General features: G+C 52.9%; 1 protein-coding gene across 3 annotated transcripts; it reads right to left on the reverse strand.

Annotated features, from left to right (window-relative positions):
* Window positions 1-765: 765 nt before the first annotated feature.
* On the reverse strand, window positions 766-22,617 carry AMN (amnion associated transmembrane protein). 3 transcript variants are annotated; one of them, XM_053980776.1, is made up of 12 exons: window positions 22,540-22,617; window positions 20,355-20,473; window positions 20,197-20,241; window positions 10,413-10,500; window positions 8,643-8,878; window positions 6,989-7,126; window positions 6,800-6,908; window positions 5,644-5,726; window positions 4,514-4,700; window positions 3,624-3,798; window positions 1,416-1,518; window positions 978-1,154 (listed from the first exon to the last, which is right to left on the reverse strand). In XM_053980776.1, exons 1-12 carry the CDS (start codon window positions 22,598-22,600, stop codon window positions 1,059-1,061), a joined length of 1,440 nt encoding a protein of 479 aa, XP_053836751.1. In that variant the 5' UTR covers window positions 22,601-22,617; the 3' UTR covers window positions 978-1,058. The 3 variants fall into 3 exon arrangements, with proteins under 3 accessions (XP_053836750.1, XP_053836752.1, XP_053836751.1); XM_053980775.1 differs by lacking the exon at window positions 1,416-1,518 and having other exon boundaries at window positions 766-1,154; XM_053980777.1 differs by lacking the exons at window positions 1,416-1,518; window positions 10,413-10,500; window positions 20,355-20,473 and having other exon boundaries at window positions 766-1,154.
* Between the last annotated feature and the right edge of the window lie 988 nt (window positions 22,618-23,605).

Consider the following 23,605-nt stretch of genomic DNA (forward strand, 5'->3'; position numbering starts at 1 on the left):
ATGTCTTCCAGAGACTAGAACAAAATATTATAAACTTAAAATAGCTGCTTCCTTATGGAATATGCCAACAAGCCCTACTGAATACTCAGAAGAGTGTAAATTTGCATCCATTTGCATACATATCCATAATTTCCACCTCACCCATCAGCCCTGCTCCATAAAGATGCACTGCCTGACACTGTGGGCAGATGATGGTGTTTGACAAAGGCCAGCACTAACGAGACCCCTCAGTGCCACTGCCCCAAACCTCAGCAGAGATGGGCTGCTGCGACTGTCCCCAGCCCTCAGTTCCTGCATGCATCCCCCCCTGGGGACCCTGGCATCAAGCTTCCTTCCCCTTCTACCATGAGAAGACTTTCTCACCTTGAGAATAAACAGAATAAATCCCCAAAGGTCCAAGAGGGTTTCTTACCTATCAGTCCAGGCCCAGAGGAAGGAGCAAGCTCCAGAAGCTTCTGTGGGGAGAGAATTGTTTAATCAGGACTGCACTGCACCAGCGCCCAGTGGACAGGAGTGAGAGGAGGAATGGGGACCCTGAGCAGAGATCCCCAGCACTGAGCATGCTGCTGGAAACCAAAACACCCTTCCAGCTAATGGGTCCAGGCCCTGAAGGCTCTGGGTCATATTCTAAAATGTGTTTGAGCACTGAATTTCTCTCATGCATCCAGGGATGTTTCCTTCAACCTGCTGTGTGCCTTGGGGCAAATCCAGCACAGTGCTGGCTAAAGCATGGGGTGCTGAGCTAGACCCCAGCTTCTCTGGATACCATCTGAGACCCAAATCTCAATGTTGAATTATCTAAAAAGAACTGACACCTGCAAAATACAGTTTAAAACCCAGAAGTAACACCAAGGAGGCCATGTCCATGTGACTGAATCCCAACAGTGAAGGTTTGCGATGGTTTCCTTCACTGCACAGACACTTTTATTCAGGTGGGATCTGCTTCTGACTTAAATCCCACCAGGAGTGATGTGAAGGACTGTGAGGGGCTGTGAGGGCTGGAGAGGCGGTGATGTCCCCAAGGGAGTGATGTCTGCCCCCAGCATGAGTCCACACCATCACGTCTCCGTCTCGCTTGCATCATACAGAGGGTTGAGGTAGAAGACCTGGAGATCTTTGGGTGTCTCCTCTCCAAGGTCAGCATCTGGAGGCTCCTGCAACAGCAAGGGAGGAGAAACAACTTATGGGGAAGAGAAGCAAAACCCTTGGCAAAACCCACCCAGAGCTGAGTCCCTGCAGCAGCCAAGAGGCTGGTGACGTGAGGGAGAACGGGAATGTCTCACAAACCCCTCCTCGCCTGGGGAAAGCAGGGCCCCTCTCAGGGTAACCTCAAGCGGCTTTCAAGAGTGTCATGGCACCCAGCAGCTCCTGCCCGTGCCCTGAGCACCCCGGTGTCCCTGGCAGTGGTGCCTCACCACGCTGAACATGGGGTTGTCGAAGCCTTTGTCACTGGCTGGTGCCGGGGACGCCGGGTCCTCCATCCTCTGCCAGGGCTGGTGCCGGCGCAGGGCAGGAAACCTGGGGAAGAGCTGGGCATCACCATCCACATCCCTCCCATCCCTGCAGGTCCCCCAGCTGAAACCCAGCGTCCTTAAGATGTGGATGGGAAAACAGACAGGGGCAAAATGTCAGGCTGTAATTGAAATGGGATGTTTGTACCCTTTCCCAGGGACAAGCAGCTGTATCCAGCAGAAATCATTAAGCCTGGAGATCTGGGACCTGCATTCTGGAGGGAGGAGTTTGCAGAGGCAGACAACTCTAGCACAGGCTTCACTTTGGAGCAATCATTCCTTCCCTGTGGCCTAAATGAATTGCAACAGAGCTGACACCTGTTCCCACTGTAATCTCAACAAGTATTAATTACTTTTATCATTACTTTTATTATTACATTTATCACATTTTCATTTTTCCATCTTAATCATCATCACTACTTGTATTATTTTCTTCATTACTTTTATCCTAAGGGTCTCAGTCACTGAGCACTGGGCACCTGCTGCAGGTGGGCTCAGCAGCAGGTCCATGCACATCCCCTCAGGAGCTCTGAGGGAAGCTCTGCCAGGCCCCTTTCAGTGGAAATAAGGGAGACCTGCAGCATTAGTGGGACAGGCCCTGGGCTCAAGTTCAGTTCTGTCTCCTGCAGCTACACAAAATTCCCTCCTGCTGCTGACAGAACTGGTTTCAAAGGCCTGTCCAGCATCCAAAGAAGCATCAGTGAAAAATAAATCATCAAGTAGCAGTTATGGGTCTGGGAGTTTTATTTAGAAATTAAATTAAGGCATGGGTTTACTGCTAGGAAATATCATGTCATCATGTGTCGAGCAGCAGGGCAAGTGTTCCTGGCCAGGGCCAGTGCTGCACAGTCACAAAATCCCAGTGGAGGAGGTGGGAGGGAACAAACAACCTGACTTGTGAGCCTGTGTCACGGCAGCCCCAGCACCGGGAAGCTCAGCACCTCCTGGCAGACACAGGTGCACTTTGCACATGAAAATTTAAGCAATTTCTGGCCCCTGGTTATCAAATGTGTAAAGTCAACCCCACTTGCCCACAGCAGGGTAAGTGAGACAGCCCACAGTGTCTCAGCAGGCAGCCAGTAAACCCTGCAAAACCCTCCACGAGAAGGTGGGTGCATGTTGGAGCAGCAGAGGTGGGTGCCCCAAGCACCTGCCATGGGCACTGCTGGGATGCCCTAATCACTGCCAGGCCCCATATCCAAGCTGTGAGGGAAAATGGTGATGGAGAAGGGTATTTCTGACTAGTTCCCAGCTGTGGTGCAGTCAGGTGCACCCTCCAGCCCCCCCCCCCCCCCCGGGACCTGCACTCCATACTCTATGCTGTGTGAACAAGCAATGCATCAGAAGCTGCACTTGCTCTTGGATGCTCTCTCTCCCTTTAATGGTTATGAAACCATTAAAGTGGGATGAGTATTTTGCATTATTTTGATGCATTTCTATTGAGATGCTGGCAGGTTCAGTCCTCCCCTCCCCAGCAGGGCTGCAAACTAATGCTGCCAAGGAACAGGAGATGTCACCAGGCACCATGACTAGGCTGTGCAGAGCCCCAGCCAAGCTGCAGCAGCCCCAAGCACAATGCACCCTGCCAAAAGGCAGCTCCTCCTGGTCAAGGAGGAGAATGAATCAACAGTCCAAGAGTACAGAAGTGCCTTTCAGCCACCTCATCTCCAGAAAACCATGAGGAGCAAAGACAAGATTTAAACTGACACAGGGCAGGTTTAGATTAGATATTGGGAACAAACTCTTTACTGTGAGGGCAGTGAAGCACTGGCACAGGTTGCCCAGAGAAGCTGTGGATGCTCCATCCCTGGAAGTGTTCAAGACCAGGTTGGTTGGGGCTCTGAGAAACCTGGTCTAGTAGAAGGTGTCGCTGGCTATGGCAGGGGGTTGGAACTAGATGATCTCTGGGGTCCTTCCAACCCAAACCATGTTGTGGCTCTATGAACAGTAATGCTGGGGGTAGCATGCTGCCAGGCCATGCCCCTCTCCGTGGGAGCTCTGGGCAGCACCGTGTGCCCCTGTGTGCCAGGCTGGAAGGACAGCTTGGGCTGGCAGCTGCTCCCAAGCAGAGGCAGCCTGAATATCTGCTGCTGGCAGAAGCCCCATCCCTACCTCAGCTTTCCCTTTCTGTAGAGAAAGAGGATCCCTCCAAGGAACAGGAGACTGAAGAGTAGCCCCATGACTGTCCCCGCTGTGATCCTGCTCACTGGGTGGCTCCCCACTTGCCCGCTGGCAGTGCTGCCAGTGGCCACTTCCATTTTGCCATTTGAAATGCCGAGAGCTTCACCTGGGAAGAAACAGGAATGAGGATTGTACAGGGAAACACATCCCCACACCCATGGCAGAGGGAGCCTTCAGCTGGGTCTGGTCCTGCTTGCCTGGTTGATCACCCTTCCCTGGGAACAGGGATGGGATTCACAGGTGGATGCACTCTGGGGACAAGCCTCTGTGGGTCTGCCACCCACACAATGACCACCAAGTCTCCTGGTGCCCATCAGCATCTGCCAGCTTCCATTGTCTGCCTCCACAAGCAGCATTCTGGCTGCAGAGCAGCTCTGCAGACAGGGGAGCGCTGGCAGGCACCAAGCTGGTCATGGCCAGACATGGCATGGAAGCACACCAGTATCCCAGGCTGCAGGAGGAGAACTGCCAGCAGGGCAAGCAAGGTGACCCTTCCACTCTGTTCTGCCCTGCCCTGGTTAGCCACAGCTCTTCTCAGCAGCAGCCAGTGACAGGGCAAGAGGCAATGGGCAGATACTGAATATGGTAAATTCTACTCTAATACCTACATTTATCTAAGTATTTATATATAAAAAACTGGTTTACTGTGAAGATGGTCAGTTGTGGAGACAGGCTGCAGAGAGATGCTGTCGTATCTCCATCCTTAGAGACATTCAAACCCCCCTGGACATGTGGGCTGCTGGCAGGGAATACAAAGCTCTGGCCAGCAGTGGCTCTGGGTACCCCTGCAGGGGACCTGCTGAGGAGGACAGGGGCGTTACCGTGCTGTGCTATGTTCTGCATGATGTCTGCTGCCAGCTGCTCCGCAGCGGTGCCCGCCTGCACTCCTGCTCTGTCATCAATCAGCACGATTTGGATGAGAGGAGCGGCGCTTCGGGACATGGTGCCCAGGAAGGTCTGTGCTTTGTGCACCTTGGATATGGCCATCTGCACGCCAGCGTATTTGGGCTTCCCAAAACACAAGGGGACACGTAAAGCCAGTGAGAGGGTAGGCACAAATTAGTCACATCTCCTGACAGCCACGACGGGTGCAGCTGCAAGGCCCACCTGAACCTTCATGTGAGCCCCACCACAGAGCTGCCATCCCTGTCACAGCAGTGCTGTTGTATTTCCCAAAGGAGAGGCTTGTACATCCCCTCTCTCCCAAGCTGTGACCAGCACCCAGCACACAAAGAGCCCCCATGGAGGAGAGCAGGCTGAGAAAGCAATTTCATGTATCACACCCATTAAAAGCTGTATTAAGACGTGTGGCTGTAAGGAGGGCAGGCAGACAGCTTTCAGCTCAGGATCAATACAGCAATATCCTCGTATCGAACCTCCCAGTGCAACGCAGAGCATACCTCCTCCCCCAGCAGCCCCTGGCAAAGAGGAGGGAAGTCATGTTGTGTCTGACAAGCAGCAGCATGAAGTGATGCTTTGTAGAGCATCTGAGAGCTGGCCAGTGCCAGTCACCCACCCAGTGCTTGCCTACTGGGGAATGGAAAAGCAGCTCAGCGTTGGCCAGAGGCCAGGGAATGCCCTGCTGCAGGTTTGCACCATCCCAGCTGGGTGCACTGAGCTCCCATGGGACCTAGACCTGCTCTCCTCTGTTTTCTAGAGCAGGGTTGCAAGCAAACCCCCCTGCATGCCTCCCCATTGCAAGCCAGCAGCTCTTCCTGCCCTGAGCTGAGCGGATGGTGGGGCTGTGGTGGGGAGCAAGGGACCCAGCTCCCACAGCAAGAGGTCACACGGGGAGCGTGGGCCCTGCAGGGTGGTGGGGAGTGAGCTGCACCCCTGGCATTGCTGGGACTGCATGCCTGCCCCAGACTGTCCCACAGCCATCAAGTCACTGGCAGATGTGGCCAGTGGCTTGTGGTTTCATTAGCCCCTCCCAATCTGACAGGCTTAGTACCTGGCTCAGCAACTCTTGGACCAATCTGTCCTGGTACTTCTGAAGGTCAAAATCGGGAGTAAAATCCAGGTTAATGGTGGCCCCTGCAGCCAGAAAACAGACAGACATCAAACTCACCACGTGTGAGCAGAGAGCAGCCACGGCAGCACAGCTCTGACTGCCACGATAGGCGCTGAAGGACCCTCTGGTACCCTGTGCAACTGGTCTGCCTGGGCTGAGGGACAAACCTCCCCTGCTGGTCTTTTTGTCAGCTGGCTTTGAGAAAAGGCTTTTGACTTCCCATCATATTCTGGAGAAAAACTTTCCCTGGAAAGTTTTCTCCCACTTATCCCCCTGGGAAGCTCTTCATGTCCCTGGTTTTGGGGCCATGAGGCTGTGGTGCAGCAGCACTACCCTGGTTTTGGTGGGAAGGCTGAGAGGAGGGAACACCTGTGCTCCCCGCACCACTGCACTGCAGTCATGGAGACAAATACTTTCCTGAGAAAAAATACCCAAGAAAATTCCTGATAAAAAATTTCAGCATTTGCTGAAATTTTAAATTTTCCTAAAGACTGCAAGAGACTAGGCTTTTAGGAGCACGTTGGAGAAACATATGGTGCCATTTTAATGAATTTGGTATGACATACCAAGTACTGGATACCAAGTATCCAGGTACAGTTGTGCACGAAAAATTGCCCCTAGCAACATTTTATGCAGATTAATGGAGGAGCACCCATTGCAGAGAGAACACTCAATCTGCATGCTTTTATTTTAAATGAAATTAAACAAGCTGGCTGTTGGGAAGCTGACATTACAGTGGAAAAGGTTGCATTTCCTCTGCATATTTTCGGCTGCATAAACTCAGCAGAGCCCTATTAGCTTGACGAGCTGTGACATCCTGACAGGATAAACCAGAAGCAGGGACAAAGGGCTGCGACTCAGAACAGGCTCCCAAAAGCCAGGATCTCGTCAGAGAGACATGCTGGGAAGGTGGCATGATGGGATCTGTACATGGGACCCACAGATGGGACCCTTGGCAGCACGATACAGCAAAACTTCAGCTCACAACCAGCAGCAAGCACGCCCTGCTCCCAGCTTTCCCCCACGGAGCCAGGGGAAGCAGGCTGGGGCAGCTGGTGTGGCAGGGAGAAGGAATAGGGCCATGTCCCCCACTCACCACAGACCCCACAGCAGTGGCCAAGGGGCTGCAAAGGGCTCTGGCACGCTGGCTCTGGGCACTGCCTCCCTGATGCCCTGAGCAGGGCTGCGCAGATGCGGGGGCCATCCTAAAGGAGAGGAGGGCAGCGTCAGTCCCTCGTCCCGCACACTGCACCGGCGCCCCCAAAATGGGAAAGGGAAGACTCACCAGGGCGTTCCCGCAGGCACAGCCAGACTTATCAGGACAGCCAGTGCCTGTCACCTGGAGAGTGCCATTGCCATGAAACTGCAGCGGGGCAGAGGGGCCCCCCAGGTACCCAGCCCAGGATGATGGGGTGTTCAGCTCCTGTGCAGGGAAGAGCAGCAAAGCAGGTGAGTATCCCAGGACTGGTCCTAGTGCTGGCCCCAGGCACCCAGCCATGCTGCTGGGACATCTGGTGTGACATCTGATGGCCATCACGTGGAAGCCCCACTGCAGGCAGTGATGCAGCAGGAAAACCCTGCCAATACACCGATTCTATCTTTTCCCCTGGACCAACAGAAAAACTCTCTAAAACCAAAAACAATGACAATGACATGGCTAAGACTTTTCTTATTTTGCTTTCCATCTTTCTGCTGGCTCAGAGAATTCAAGTTACCAGCTTTCCACTACTGGGAGGAAGGGGGCTGGGTCTGAGCTGTTTTCCTTCTATCTGGGAAGAATTTCTATGCACTTGGTATTAGCAAAGACTGAGCTGGACTGACCAGCCTCATCCTGCCAGGTCACCAGTGATTCCCTCACCCACTCTCTTCCACAGGAAGTATCTCCATGCTCTGGCACAACAGGCAGATTTCTCAGGCCCTGGGGTGAAAATAGTCATCACAAAGCACAGAGTAGGCTGGCTACAAAGGGATAGAGAAGCTCATAAGGTCAGTTCTTAGTAAATATGCTATGATCATAAAAAGCACCTTCTTCCATCTCATTGCTCAGCAGCAGCCCCTGCCCTGAGGGACAGCCAGCAGTGGTCCCTGGGGGGATGGCGTGCTGTGGGGTAGTCTGAAGCATCAGCAGGACCAGCATCACTCTGAGCACCCAAGAGCATCCACCTCTGCATCCCTGGGGCTATGTGGGCCTGGGGTGAGTTCCACTGGGGCGCTGCCTTGTTCAGACACGCCTGCACCCGCCTGGGCACTGACTGAGTCTGTTACTCAAAAAGCAGCTACCTAATGCCTGGCTCTGAAATGGCAGATCCCAGCCAGCACAGCAGCAGAAATAATAAATAACTTATGAAATGCCTGCCACATCTCCCACTCCTGGAAGGAGCCTGTGTTTACTGCTGCAGCTCCTATGATCTTCTGCTCCTCTGACCAGGAGGAACAGGGCTTGTGGGGAGCCTAATTCCCAGGCTGTGGTACAGCAGGCTGCCAGCACTTCTATAATTATCCCTCCAATCAATTAAAGAGCAGTGCTGAAGCAAAGCTGGGAGATGATCACTGGGCCACAGGCCATGTGAAGGTCGGGTGCAGGAGGGAGGTGTCCCCAGAGGGTCCCTGAGCAGCACGGCTGCAGACACGTGCCGGGGAAGGGAGCGGCCCCTGGGAGCCAGGGAAGCCGCCCTTTGCGGATGGTTTGACCCGTGCATATTGGCCCTTTTTTAAACATTTATAGTGAGACAGCCTGCACTCCCACACTGCAGGGAGGGAGCTGATAACAAACTGGTTGACGCAAAAAGCCATCGAGGCCATCCACAGCAGCAGCAGCAGCAGCAGCTCATGAAGCCGCAGCCCCGCGGGTGTGCCCCATCTCCCTGTGCAGCGCCGCTCCCCCACTCGGGGCTGTGGTGAGAAGGTGCCGAGCCAGTTTCTCTTCCTCCCCACCTTACCTGGCCCATGACAGAGATGCTGCGGAGGTGAATCACGGGCTGCGATGAGTCGGTGTTTACCCGGAAGGAGGTTTCGGGCTGGAAGATAACATCATCGTAGCGGCACGGGACGCGCTCCTCATCCACAGAGAAGATGGGCCCGCTTGGCCTGAGCTCCCCGCTGGGAAGAACATCCTGCCACAGCGTGGGGTCGAACCACGAGCGGTGCTCAGCGTCGGTGAACCTCGCTGTTCCACCTGGAAAAGGGATAGAAAAGGCTGAGCGCGACCCAAACCCAAATCCAAAGCCCCAGCAGATGCATCTGGGTTGGTAAAACCAGGCGCTGCCCGGCCTGAAGTGAAGGATCTCACCCTGTGGACAGGGAGCCGAGGGCTGGCCCTGGCATCACCCTCATGGGCACCCACTGCAGGCATTTCCCAGAGCTTGGCAAAGCTTCCCAGAACTCAGGGCTGGGGTCTCAGCCCAAGTCCCACATCTGCCTGCAAGCTTCCAGGCCCAGATCCCACAGGATATTTTTTCCCCCATTTTTTAAAGCTTATCCTTCTGGTTAAGGAGGAAAACATCTGCCTGAATGCTGAGTAACAGCTAAACCTGATAAAAGTGGGTATGATAATTCATGTCCCAGTTTCCCAGCAGCCTGGCAGGTCTGCAGAAATATGACCAGCCCTATTCCCTGCAGCAGGTAACCCCAAAGCCAGTGCCCCATTTAACTATCAATTGTTTAACCATTAACCATTTCCCTGCTGGTTAGTCTTATCATGCAGTGCCCTGATTCCTTCTCTCCCTTCCCAGCAGCTGAACTTTAACCAATTCAGCCAGCACGCAGGTACTTAGTGACTGAATTATTTGTATTAATTTTAATATCATGCTTTAGAGAAGTCCATTTGTGAAAGTTGTCCCAGAAATGCCAGCTGATTTCAGGGGAGCAGTGCATGGTAAGCAGGTAAAGCCCACTGCCAAGCACAGATGCCAGAACATCCCTGCTCGGGGGCAAATAGCCCCAAAATAAAAAAAATTATAGGGATTAAAGATTTCAGAGTGGCTCCAGACAGTCTTAAGATACAATCCTTCCTCTGGAGAGACTGATTTAGACTTTTTCTCTCTTTTTTCTCTTTTTTTTTTCCATTCAGAGTGTAGGCACAGGTGCTCTGTTTGAATGCTTCCTTCTCTGCAGAGAAACTAGAGTTACTTGCCACTGAAAGCATGGGGCAGTTCTTAAGCACCCAAAATACACCACCCTAGAAAATAGCTTTCAGATAAAAGCAGGCACCAATGACACAAAGCTGCTGTCTCAGCCATGATCTAGGGGAGGGGAGGGGAGGGGAGGGGAGGGGAGGGGAGGGGAGAGGAGGGGAGGGGAGGGGAGGGGAGGGGAGGGGAGGATGCGTGTGGGGCCAAAGGCCAGCTTGTTGTGATGGCCATGGTTTGGTTCACCAGTGTGTAACTCCTAACTGGTCTTCTTTAGAAACACCACGGCAGAGAAAATAAGGGCTTTGATGTGGCTACATGCTTAATAGGCAGGGGAAAATACAAACAGTATTTGCCTCTCTGCTACAACTTCAAAGCTTCCTTACTATAATTACCTTTTAAGAAGACAGGTGATCTAGGAGGAAAAAATGATCTGATGTGAGGGAGGTCATCAAAGAAAAGGTAAGTATTGAAGAGGAGTGATTCACTTTGCTCTGAGGCAAGACCTTTGTAGAGGTATTTGGGCTGGATTTACATGATTCATCACAGGCTGATGGGGTGCCTGGTTTGGGCACTAAATACCTGAGTCGCAGCCTGGATCCCAGCTGCCATCGAAAGCTGTGAAGGCTGCATCAGCTGCCAGCAGGAATTCTCCATTCAGGGGCAGGTACTAGATGAAGGATGCAGAGTGTTACTGTCCTGCTGCCAGCCACCCAGGCTTGTTACCAAATAACACTGCTAATTGTTACGCTGCCTATTACACTCACAGTCTCCCAGGCACTTTACAGTGATCAGGAGCTACCCTTGCTGTGCCCCATGTGCATGGGAAAGCACATGGGGAGAGGCAGTGTGATGTTGTTTTCCACAACACAGAAATGCATTCAGAGAAGCAAGAAAAGGAAAAAGCAAAATGGCTCTGTTGACAGTTTCCTCCTCCTCTTGTGCACACTCGCAGCAGCTCAGGAATGGATTTATACATGGTTGGTACACAAAAAAAACCCCCAACCTTACTCTGCAAGTGCCAGATGCCCCCTCACTTAAAGGGTTCCCACCTCCAGGGGCTGTGCTTGCCCCACAAAATAGAAATCAGGGGCCCAGGCTATGCTTGGTACAGTGTCAGGTAGTGAATTTGCACTGAGCACAAGCTAAGGGAAACACACAGTGGCATTTGGATCAGCTTGCCATAGCCAGACTCTCTTCTTGTTGGCTAGGACATCACCAGCTGGTAGTCAGGGTCACCATACTGACCTGGCTTCAGCCTGCAGGGCCCACCCATTGACAAACCTCAACAGGCACAGCTCTGCCATGGGAACCTTTCCAGCAAGAAACTGTGGCCACGTGGGTCACCAGCCAGCACTGCTAACTCTGGGACAGGCCCTGACAAATGATCGACTCAGGCAACTCATCCACAGCAAACAGGTTATTCAGCCCAGCCCACCTTATTTTACATTTAGAAATTGCAGAGGGAAAGTCATGGTTTTTTCCAATATTTTAGAGTCAGTAATGCTCAAGGCACCCTTCTCTAACTTGGTCTGTCCAGTGTTTTAGCATCACTCCCAACAGCAGCTGAAAGCCCTCCAGGACTGAGTTATGCCAACATACAAGGTCCTTTGCTCAGGCAGAAAAAGTTAAATGGGATTTTAAGGTTTCATCTACTTAATTGTCTTTAAATATGTATGTAGGTTAGAGAAAGCAAGACTTATGACTGAGTGCTGCATGGTGGCCATGACAGCTCTCTGTCCCTGGCCAGTCTTACCAGAGGATGCTCAGTCCCACTCAGAGACCACCATGGGGAAGGGAGGGGGAAGGGAGGGGGAAGGGGGACAAGGCACAAAGCTCATCAACCCCAAACTGTAGGTAGGCACCTGTTAAGAAGTTTAGTGCCTTGTTGGTGCAGCACTTTGAAGGCCTTAGCCCTGGTGCCCTCTTGGTTCAGGAACCATGAGAAGCCAGGATAGAGAGCAGAGGGTGGCTGTCACCAAGAAGAGTCCCACAGTGCTCCACTGCACCATCTGCTTTGGACCCAGCAATGCCATACATTGGGCAGGACAAGAGGGGATGACACTGGGAATAACTGAGGTTGGGGCAACGTGCCCCAAGGGTGTGGAGTCTCCCCCCAGCCAGGAAAAAGCCTTTGCCTATGGACACTGCTCCATCAGACCACAGGCTGTGTCCTGCCATCAGGTTCTCTGAATTTCTATTACTTTTGAGTAGAGGAAATTTGTCCAATACTGAAGCACTGAAAAAGGCTGAAAGGTCTGCCAGGATACAAAAGGTATCATGTCCTTTAGCTGCAGATGAAAAAGCCATCAAAACATGTCTGTTTTGAGGTTCAGGACTTGGCCTGCATTCAGCTGGGTGAGGGCAATGCTACCAGCTTCAACCACAAAATGCTGTACTTCACTTCAAGTGCCCTGGCTTGTTTTCCTGTGAGCTCAGGCAGGAGTGGGCAATGGGACATTTTGGAGCAGTCAGCTGCTGCCCATGCTCAGGCCAGTGCCAGCAGCACTGCCAGCCCAGTCCTGCCTCTTGCCTGGTTTGCAGGCTGGCCCCTGTGGCTGGCTGTGCACCACAGGGCCAGGCAGGAAGGGTGGCCAGCTGGCTGCTGGGGCCATCTGAGCTGCTCAGCATGGGGCTTTGGATGGGATGCAGGAGATCCTTTCACCAGCACAGGGTACCAACTCTTCACAGCAGTCAGCTCTGGGCACTCAGACCCAAAGCTGCAGGGATCTCTGGGGGGAAGAAGGAAAATCATCCAGCAGCTTCTGGTGAGGGGGATGGTTACACAGCATTACATTGGTCTCCACTTGCTTTCCCAGCTGCTGAAATTGGCATTTGAGTGTTGTGGCTGGGTCAAGACCACTGGGTTGGGAAGTCCCTGCTCTCATCCCTGCCTGCCTGACAGCTCTCTTCCCTGTACTTGTCACTTTGACTATGGCCATGGGTCAGAGCTTCCCAAACACCCATGCAGGACATAAGCAGCTTTTGTGTCCAAGGGGATTGTTCATTCAGACCTTCACAAACTGACTAGGGGAGAAGAAAAACATGTCGAGGGTTCATATGGTAGGGCTGAGTTCAGTATGGTAAGAGAGGAGATGAGCTATAAGAGGATAACTTGCTCAGTTAGGGATGCACAAACAGATGCACCACACCGGTTCCATGACCAAACGAGGCGGTGCATCCTGCATGTGCTTGGGAGGGTAAGCAGGTCTGGATGGGCCAGCAGGACACAGCACCAGCTCTGCTCAAGAGGAGAGCTGGGAGAAATGGCTCATGCCAAATCTGCCCCATGCCTGCAGACCTGTGCTCTGGAGATATTGGCCTCTGAGCTCTCTGGACAAGATGCAGCTTCTCCAGCCACCACAGGAGAACCCCCTCCACTGCCAAGGCCAAAATCCCAGGCTCGGGTGCCTTCCAAAGGAAGCTGCTCATGTGGGTGTCAGTGTGGCAGGGAAATGAGAGTGAGCACACACCATGTCCCTTCATACCCTGGGATTGCCCAAACACTGCAAGCACCAGCCCTGGAATTAAGATGCAACACAACATGATGCAAGAGTCACCTCATCTCCACAAACATGAAGTTGAGGAAGAGCTCTGTAGTTCTGCTTTGCCACAGGAATTTCTGGGGCTGGGCCCTGCAGCTATGGCTCCCTGCCCACTGAGGCAGCTGTGCTGCACATCCACCACCAGCTCTGCCTGAGATTCTCACCACTGGGCAGCATTTCAGGAGTGTCTCCATCATCCAGTGGATCTTTGTAAATAATTTGCCCTTTCTTTTTTCCTAACAGAAGTTAAGTATCTCAGTTCACTGCAGAGGACAAATAGAGACTCTGGTTGGGCAGTGGTTTTCTACCTTTGGGAGTTTAGTATGGAAATTGCATACAGGTTGGGCCACTTTCCAAGTACATTTTGAACTGAGCAGTGACAGGTACCAGTGGACCAAAGCCAAAAAGCTGGCTGTTTCATCTGCTTTCCCTTCCTCCTGCCAACCTGTACTCCAGGGCCATTAATACAGCAAATGCTTAGAGTCCCATTAGTCATTTTCCATCCCTGATATAGGTAAATCACTTATCTCCTCGGTTATCATTATCAAGTGTAATGACAACTGAAACACAGGCACCATTTTTCTTATCAAATTCAGGGGAAAAAAAAAAAAAAAAAAGAAAGACCTCATGTGGCTCTTGGACCAGCCCCAGCATTGCACTACCAGAAGGAATCGGCTCCCTCAACACATAAGTGAAAAAGAAAATAACCTCCAAAATGTGAAATAAAAAAATAGCAAAGTCCCGAGAGATGGCTTTCCAATCAGGTGGCCTCTGATTGGAACCAGCCTCTGGCACATCCTTGAGTCACAAGCATCGGGCTGAGATGACTGACAGGAGCACTGTGACTGGCATGTCACCATCATCAGACCAGGAAAAATGCAGCACTTGTGCTTTAACCTGGGTGAAGAACACTTGTGACTGCAGCCAGGTCTTCCCCCAGCCTTGCTTTTATTTGCAGCATCAATACATTTGAATTCCTTGCTTGGATGAGATGGTACCACCATCCCCATCACTCAACACTAAGACTGCCTGGGCACACTGAGCTCCACAGTGCTGCACCAGCAGGCAGGTCAGCGGCCATCAGCCCCTGGGTACATCCCCTTGCCTGGCACCCAGCCCAGGAGCAGCTCTGGCCCTGGTACTGGTAGCCTATTGAAAAACATCACTGGGATAGGATACAGGTGGGCTATGGCTCCAACACAGACTGTTGTGACCCACCACAAGCAATAATGCACAAGGGAAATGATTTCCATTTCATCTTTCCCAGTACAGCCCTGCTGCGGCAGTGGCAGCCCGCAGACAGCAGCAGGCAGCCAGGGCAGCAGGCGGGTGGGCCCTGCCCATTCTGCCCACAGGTGGGAACAGCAGGGATTCTCCCAGTGTCTCCTGGGGCTGGGGGGTCTCAGTGCAGCTGGTGGTGGTGCCTGGGTGATATCCAGCTGTTGGCTGACACCCCAGAAAGGCACAGGGCCAGGATCACCCACAGGTGAATCCCTCTGACAACTCTGGAGCATTGCCAGGGCCTCGCCTGCAGCAGCATTTCTTGGGTTCATTACTGAGGCTCCATTTATTCACCTTCTGGTCCAGGTGAAGCTTTCACCTGCACCCTCAGGACAGCATCATTCCCCTCAGCCACACATGCCACCCCACATCTCCAGTCTGCTGCCAGAGCCAGCCTGTTCCTGCCACGGCCCTCGATCCCACAGCAGCTACTCCAGGTCCCCGGCAAGGCAGGATGACCTCCTACCACCCCAAGACCTCTGTGTGAGCCGAGGAGGGTCACCTGCTGCTGGAGCAGCACCTTGCTGCTCCCTGCCCAGACACCTGGTCCCATGAGGAATGGGGCTTTACCTTCCCAAGGAAACTAGGCCAGAACTGCAGCCAGTATCCCCATGAAGCCCATGCTCGTGCAGGCTGGTGCAGCACACCTGGGGCACAGAAGCTGGTGCTGCTGTCCCTGGGCCCCACCAGCAGTGTGGGGGATGCCCACAGCCCTGCTTTGATCCCTGCAGCAGCTCACCCCTCTGCTTCTGACCCAGAGCAGGCAGGAGCACAGGCACAGGAGCGGTGTGCCAGGGGATATCATCATTTCAGCGTCATCCCCTGCAAGCTAACGAGGTGCTTGGCTGCTCTCCCTCCCCTCCTGGCCAGCAGCAGCAGCACAGCCGCGCTGTCACTAACGCCAGAGCCGGCTCCCCTGCAACGTCTGCTCATCACGCTTTAGGTTGTGTTTCAGCACACGGGCTCCCCACAGCACCTGCCCAGCCTGGCCTTGCCACCACATCCCCTGGCACAGGGGTGGCCTGACACATCAGGTTCCCAACACATCGCGGTCCTCCCCATCCCTACAGAGAAGCCACAGCTCCTGGCCATGCCACACAAGTGCTGCCCTGAACAGCCCCTGCCAAACCTCCCCACAGGGCCCAGTGAAAGCCATAGGAGGATAAAAACAAACAAGAGACCCAAAAAGCCCATTAACTTGATTGCAGATGCCCAGTACAGACTTCTAGCTGAACAGGTCCCGACAGTGTACAGAAATCAGGTGTTACAGGGACAAGGGAAGCCCCTTGGATAGCTGAAGACATTGAGCTCTGGATGCAGAAGACACAGAGAGTCTTAAAGCCATTTGTCAAATCTATTTCAGATTAGTTAAGCTCCTTTCCCTGAACTTTCCTCTACAGACAAGGTCAGAGAAAGCCAGGAAGAGGCTTGAGGTGTGGGCAGAGGGGCCATGCCCAGCAGTGAAGGGATGGCAGACGTTCCATGGCTCCAGCATCTGCTACAGCCCAGGATGCTGGCAAGCTGCTCTGCTCATCACAGACTTTAGTAACTCCTCCTGCTGGAAAACAGCCTGAAATGAGCAAATAGACTTGGGAAGATGAGTGTAAATGGCTGTTTTACCAAACTCCTTTCCTGCATGCACCTTCATTGTAAATGCTGACACAGAAAAGACTGCAGGATTCCATCTTGGAATTATGTGCTGGCACACACTCCCCTGAAATGTTTTATTTTCATCTTAGGGGAAGGAAAAATAATACCTTTTCTGGTTGTCTCATTACCCTGCTGTCTGGGAAGAGGTGGGGGAGGGAGCACCGGTGCCTGGGACTAGCGCGAACTGTGGCAATTCATTAGAGCCGGTGCCCCTGGAGAGCAATTGGCATTTCAAGATCAATCTCTGCCAGGAACCGAGCGGGAGCATCCTGCAGCAAAGCCGAGTACATTCTGCTCTCGCAATTAGGCAGCTAAAAATATAAGGCTGGGGGAGGTGTCCCTGGTCAGACCCCAGTGCCCCTCCAAAGCCTTGCCCAGCCTTGCAGCCCCTCGTGGGGCAGGCAGGGAGGGGGTACGGACAGATGCCGCCCCACAGCAGAGCTCGGGGATGGGGCAGAGCTGGAAAGGTGATGTCAGGGCTGCTGAGTAACCCCAGCCAGTGTCCTGACCCCAGGGTCGAGCAAGGCTGCTCTGCCCATGTGAATAAACCCAACTCCTGCCACCCTGAAAATAGAAGCAGCAGCATCCATCCGTGGCCCACATGTCAGTGCTGGCCAGCTCAGGCACAAACTGCACCAGGGCTGGTGTTACTGTGGCAAACACCAGGCTCACTGCTGCAGCCATGCCCTGGCCTGGCTCCCTTTGGAAGCACAGACATAGCCAGAGGGTCCACTCCCTCTCAGGAGTCTTTCTTCCCCATCAGGAGACAAACAAAGCCAAAGTCTGCCCGGCCCTGGAGCACCCATGCCAGGCATCATCACCTCCATTTCCAGCTTTTCTGCACATTTAGTCTCAGGCACCTCCAAAAGCTGGCTAAACACTGATCTGCATCTTTAGGCAGCTAAACACCATAGAAAATCCAACTTAATCACAACGGTTGTGCATCAAAGCCACTTACACTTTAAGCTGGATTTGGATTTAATGTGTGACTGAATTAGGGATCCATTTGAAACTTCAAATAACTTCTGAGCTGGGTGCTCAGAAGCAGAGAGCTCTCTCTTCAGAGCAGAGAGGCAGGCTCTGTGCCCCAACAGCCTCCTCCCAAGAAGGCATCTCCCTGCACATGGCTGGTGCCCACATGGGATGGATGGGGAGGGGAGCTGGAGAGTTCACCATACAGAAGTGAGCTTTCATATAAATGTCTAGGAGAGGAGCAATGGTGACACATGAGGACCACCTGACACTCCATTCAGCTGGGGAGCTGGGAGAGGAGATCTCATGCTGTCCCTTCACCACCAGCACCAAGCATCCTCCCCTACACTTGCCACAGCAGGCACTTTTCTTCATGAAAATCACTGAGAGCCTAATCCCTCCTCAGCCGTGAATTTCCTTCCATGGTACTACAGCAAACAATATTCTGCCTTTTTTTTTTTTTTTTTTTTTTTTTTTTTTTTGGCCAAAGGCTGTATAGCATCTCCATGGTGACTCTAAAGCTTAATGTATTCTTGCTGATTTAAGTGACTAATGCTCCAGCGCGCGTGGCTGGCAGCCGAACAGGTGCAGCCCAGTCTCCCTGCAAAAATCCTCATGACCAATTCATTTCCTAACCAGCTGGTTTCCAAATTTCATGCCATTTGCATGAGTGGCAGCCTAGCTCAGGTGGTGGGTTTCATTCCTTTTTCATCCCTAACCTTGGCAGTCCCTGTATCACCTGGTGACAGCAGAGCATGGCAGTGAACAGGAGGGAAGTGCCTGAGCTGAAATTAAAAAGAAATATTAACCACCTCACTAAGAGTCATGCTGGGACAGTTCACAGGGGATGGCTGGGGCAGTGATGCTCAGAAGGAAGGTGTGAGCTGCAGTACAGATTATAGGGCAGGGTTGGCTGCTCACCTGCAGTGCATTTCAGCGCAGGAGGGGAATGGTGCCCTCACAGCCCATGTTCATTCCCTCACAGATCCCCCCAGCAGTCCTCCCCATCCGCACAGCAGTGGGACCACAAAATTCACTGTAACCCTGGAGCCTGTGCAGCTGCCTGCCAGCAGCAGGGGCCCAGAGAAACCCAAGGCAGCAGAGGGTCCCCAGGGGCTCCTGCCAGCACTCTGGATCCTTTGACAGGGATGAGCCAGGGGTCACTGGGGCACCCTGACCTATCCCTCAGGTGCAATAGGAGCCATCCACCCAAGCAGGGGGCAGGGCCGTGGATGTTGGTTTGTGCACTGCAAAGGTTGTGTGGATCTCCCTCTCCTCAGGCTGCTCAGCTCTGCTCTCCAGCTTGGCTGCGGGAGGCTCAGCCGTAATGACTGACGCTGCTCTGCAATTATGCACTTTGCAGGCCTCTGATGAAAGTACTTTAGAAATATTATACATTCATCTGTAAGTAAAATAAAATCTACTGGAGTGATATTTTGCTCTTTTCTTCTCTGGGTAAATTCCACATCATTTATTACATTACATTTGTACGTATTTCCCCAGTACATTATTTCCTTCAAAAATTCATATTTAAAATGCCATATAAATAAAGTATCTTCTCCAAATATTTGTAGAGGGATTAAACGTGGCACATGGCGTTATTAAAGCATCAAAACTATTAGTGGCATAGACAGCCTGAACAAATTACACCACATAAATTTCAAGGGCTTCTTCAAATTTAATGGCCAATAAAAGAGCAAAGCTGACCTAAAAGCGAGAGAGGAACCTCGCCCACAAGCTCATCAGGTCTAGAGGAGGAGGTTTTCCAAACAGGACCCATCCCATCTCTTCCTGTCCCAGCAGTGAGAGAGGGCTCACTGGTGACCCATCCCCCACTGACAGGTTGGGACAGTGGGTTTGCTTTTCCCTTTAATTCCTCCCTGTTAAATTTTACCCTCCAAGCCACAGAGATTGAGAGCCCATGTTTCCATGGCTGCCTGTCAGCCTGCTCTGGGGCAGAGTTCCTCATGTGGGGCAAAACCAGGTTGCTCAGAAACTCCCTCCGAGTTGAGCCCTTCCCAATCTTATATCACTCAACACACACATTTCAGCAGGGTGTCGTGCCCATCCTGCCACCGCTAGACTGAAAATACCACAAAAAAATATAAAACCCAATGACACTTGAAAGAAAATTTCTCAAGCAACATTTTGGGATTTCCCAGAACAGTTTGTTTTCATTTCAAGATATTTTGATGTCAGCTTCACTTAGCCTCTGCCCAGGGCTAGTGCCTCTCTGTCAGCAACGCTGTGGGTTGGCGCTCCTCAGCCAACTACTGCTAAGCTCTCCAGCACATGAAGAGGGGTTTTATCCCTCCTTTGAGGAGAAAAAAAAAATCAATTTCTTTCAAATTAAATTGGATTTTGCTGTACTCTCTCTCATCTCCCATAAATAAAAAACCAAAACAAACAAAACAAAACCCCAAAACAAGACCAACCAACCAAAACAACCAGAAATGGGCTTTTTGGTTCCACGGTTCAAAGAAACCCAGGCTGCTGTAGGACTCCTTTCCTTGCCCTAGCTGAGGCCTCCTTGGTCTGCCTGAACCATGGAGGAAAGTGCCAAAGTCCATGGAATTAATTTAAACTGACAGAGGCCAGTAGGACATTAGATATTAGAAAGAAATTCTTTACTGTGAGGGTGATGAGACACTGGCACAAGTTGCCCAGAGAAGCTGTGGATGCCCCATCCCTGGAAGTGTTCAGGGCCAGGTTGGACGGGACTTTGAGCAACCTGGTCTGATGGAAGATGCCCCTGTCCATGGCAGGGGGTTGGGACTGATGACCTTTAAGGTCCATTCCAAGCCAGACCATTTTATGATTCTGTGGAGAGGGGGACAGGGGAATGTGCCATCAGGCAGAGCCCCAGGGCTGGCCCTGCCCTCGCCCTCCCTCGTACACCTCTGCCCACCATGCCTTACCATGTCTGTCAGCGCGTGGGGAGACCTGACGAAGACTGAGACAACCTGCAAGAAAAGCAAGAATAAAGTGTGATTTGCCCTGTCAGGGAAAGGGGCTTCTCCAATGCCTGACAGTGCTTTGTGAAAACAAAAATAAAATAAATTTAAAATGTCTATACCTTGTCCTTCTCAAAGTGAACCACATCCCTGGCACAGGGGATTCTGCCTTTATCCCAGTTGGAGGCAGTTTCAAAATTGGTGTTGGGGATCCACTGCTTGTACACGGCAGCGGTGGCAGCTGGGAGGAAACAGAAAAACCAGTTTAACCCAGTCCATGAGAGGCACTGGGAGCCTGCTCTGAGATGTGCTTTAGGATGGCTCGGCATTCACAGGTCAGATTTAGGGATTTTCTACCCAACACCAGCTCCTGCATTGTCCCAGCTGAGCAGTCACAGCCCTTCTCTACACGGGGGATTTTTTTTTTTTTTTGGCTGGGTAATGTTTTTAGCCACCCAGACAGGAAGAGAAGCAAGGGACAAACAGCAGGCAGACAGAAGGCAGGGAAGTGTCCTGCAGGCAAAGGGTAAGAATAACATATACCTGGTAGTTAAGCAATCCTTGCAGGGGGTTTAGTTGTCACTCAGACTAATTAAACAAGGAAAGATTCCTCAGCCTTCGGTTTCCAGAAGGTACAGAGTGGGCATGCAGAGCTGTGATACCACTAAGACAGGGCAAGAGAAGAAAGGGCATTTACCATAGGACATGTAGCACAAGTACAGGCTGGTTTCATGTGTTTGGAACTAGAGAGGGAGGATTCCATGGTGTACTTCAGCCTGAGGCATAAACATGTTGGGAAACAGGGTTCTTCCCCTTGGGGTTTCCTGGGACAGTGGCAGTCCTGTCCTCGGACTCAGGGATGAGCCTGCTGGCCAGGGACAGGACATGGCAGAGGGGGTTTGCACTCTGACCTCTCTGTTTGCACAAGCACAGCAGAGCAGCCTCCCAGCCTGACACTGCCCAGGCTTGGGCGGGGGGTGCATATTCAGCCAAAGATGAATCAATCTCCAGAAGCCTGAATTAAATGGCTTCAGGCAAGTGAGTATGAGACAAAGAGAAAATTACAAAAAAAAAAACCCCAGCCCTACTTTTGTCCTTTTAATGGATCATCTTTTCTGAAGGAGAAAGACCCACAAAATTACAAACTGTAGAAAGCCCATGGTGGCAGGGACTGGGGCACAGGAGAAGGAACGGCGGCCCAGCCTGGGGTGGGAGGGGGTTCGGAACGACCTCAGCTGAGAGAGGAAGGTGCGCTGCACAAAGCCTGGCCGCGGCTCCTGCAAACGGTGGGGTGCGATGTGGCTGCAGAGGCTCTGTCAGCACACAGGGATCACCTTGAGGTGTAATTTGCGCTGTTTCACTCTGCCAGGGGCTCTGGTGAGACTGCTGGCCGTAGTAGCCATCTCCAGATGAACAGGAAACCATGTGTTTTTAACCAGAATGAAAGCCCTGGAGCCCAGGTACACCCGCGGAGGGGCTCCCCTGCCTCACGCCGGGCTGCGGGTGCCTGAGGGAACCCTGAGGCAGAGCGAACACTCCCGTGCCGCGTCCCCTTTGAAACCCTCCGAGAGGGAAAAAACATTACCGGTGGTGAGAACTGGAGCCAAGCAGCTGCTCGCAGTGCTGTGGGCATAAACACCTTCCTGGCTCAGAACAAGACCAAGAAAAGAGCTTAAGAAGGAAAAAAAGCCTCCAGACAGCAATGGCAAGTTGTTCCGTCCTTGCTGCGGTTCCCTCATGTCCCTGCCGCCCCGGGAAGCTGGGGAATGGAGGGCTCGGAGCTCCAGCTGAAAGGCTCGGCCAGCCCCATCGCACAAAGCCTCACGTCCCGCAGGCCGAGCGGGCTCACAGCCCGGCCCACCCTGGACACGGCTCCGCACCCGGCCCGCCTGCAGCAGCGGCTCCGCCGGCCGGAGGCTAATCCCTTTGCCCCATGCGTGCCTGCACCCTCCCCAGCCCTGGAAGTACCCGTGTGCTATTTAATCGGCCCCGTCTCCCGGGAAGCGCAGTACTTGAACATCAAAGCGCCATGCATATTCAACAGGGAGCGTGTCCTGCAGCGCAGCGCTGCTGACTTCAAATGAGAGGCTCAGCAAGCTCCGCACGGCTATCCCAGCCTCGGTGCCTGCCTGCCTTCCCCGTGTCCCGCTGGAAATGCCTTCTCCCGTTTGCCTGTCAGGTACGCTGTGAGTGACAGAGCCCGCAACTCCGCTCCGAACCAGGGCTGCCGGGGGCACACGCGAAACGCGGAGGTCGCCCGGCGGTCACCCCTGCTCGCCACGGCGGCCGGGCCCTGGGCGTACTCACCAAGGAGCTGCAGGATACCCAGGAGGAAGAGCAGGCGCTTCATTTCGCAGCCGGCTGCCATCCCTCGGCTCCACGATCCATGCCCAGCTGGACCTTGCACCTTCCCGGGCACGTGATGGGCTCGGCCCGGGGAGGCTGGAGGGAGCAGGGAGTTCACCACAATGGGAGGCAGGTTTAAACCTCAGCACGAACCTCAGCCTTGCTCTGTTCCAGAAGCTGGTTCATGCTCAGCTCGTTTCCTTGGCATTAGATTCCGTTGGGAATCTAAGAGAGCCACTGAGGAGGTAGCTGGGGAGGCAAGAGTGGGGATCTCCCCAGCTTGGCTCACCAGGCCTGGCCCCCACGATCCCCCCACCCATCCAGGACCAGCTGAAGGGTGTTGGGATGAACAAGCTGCATGCACATCCCACACCACTCTCCCCTGCTGAACAGTGGCTACCTCGTAATTACTAATAATAGCCTCCATGTATTTTCAATTAGCTCTCTTGGAAGGGAGCAGCTCCCAGCCACGACTGGTAATTGTACTTTGGCCACCAGCTGATTTGATCATTACCCGGCACAGCTCCACGATGCTCCTGTGGCGGCTGCTGGCAGCGGCACCGGTGCATGGGGATGCAGCAGGAGGGGGGAACTGCACCATCCCTGTCGTCTGCCACAGCATAGAGCAGTGCTGCATGCAGGTCCAGGCCCAGGTCTTTGCCAAGGGTGCGTTAGGAGCAGAAAAGGGTGGGGGGAGAGCACGGATGGTGGCAGAGGCTGATGCCAAGGAGAGAGCAGTGGGGCTCAGCTGCCCTTCAGCTGACCCCGGTACCAGCGGGGCAAGGGCAGAAGATTGGTGAATGCAGGGGTTTACTAGAGGCCAGGAAGAGACTGCAGAAGTTCTTGGAAGGGTCATCCAGTGGAAGGGACACAGACCACAAGAAGCTCTCACCTGACATCAGCAAGGATTTAGGAGTGCAGGAGTGGGAAGCAAACCCTCCCCATCCCACCATTCATACTCCCCCTGCTTCCTAGCAGCATCCAATGTGGCAGACAGACTGAGGTGCCAGGAGAAAAGCTCCTTAGA

The sequence above is a fragment of the Vidua macroura genome, chromosome 6 (genome assembly GCF_024509145.1).
Source record: "Vidua macroura isolate BioBank_ID:100142 chromosome 6, ASM2450914v1, whole genome shotgun sequence".
NCBI classification, from domain to species: domain Eukaryota; kingdom Metazoa; phylum Chordata; class Aves; order Passeriformes; family Viduidae; genus Vidua; species Vidua macroura.

What these genes read in the sequence shown, in the direction of transcription:
- AMN (XM_053980775.1), bottom strand. Translation starts at nt 22,600, where the DNA reads ATGGCAGCCGGCTGCGAAATGAAGCGCCTGCTCTTCCTCCTGGGTATC. An exon ending in GGGTATCCTGCAGCTCCTTG is followed by an intron (nt 20,474 to 22,539) that starts GTGAGTACGCCC and finishes GTTTCCTCCCAG; the next exon opens with CTGCCACCGCTGCCGTGTAC. An exon ending in CCACTGCTGTGGGGTCTGTG is followed by an intron (nt 5,727 to 6,799) that starts GTGAGTGGGGGA and finishes TTCTGGCTGCAG; the next exon opens with GGGCCACCATTAACCTGGAT.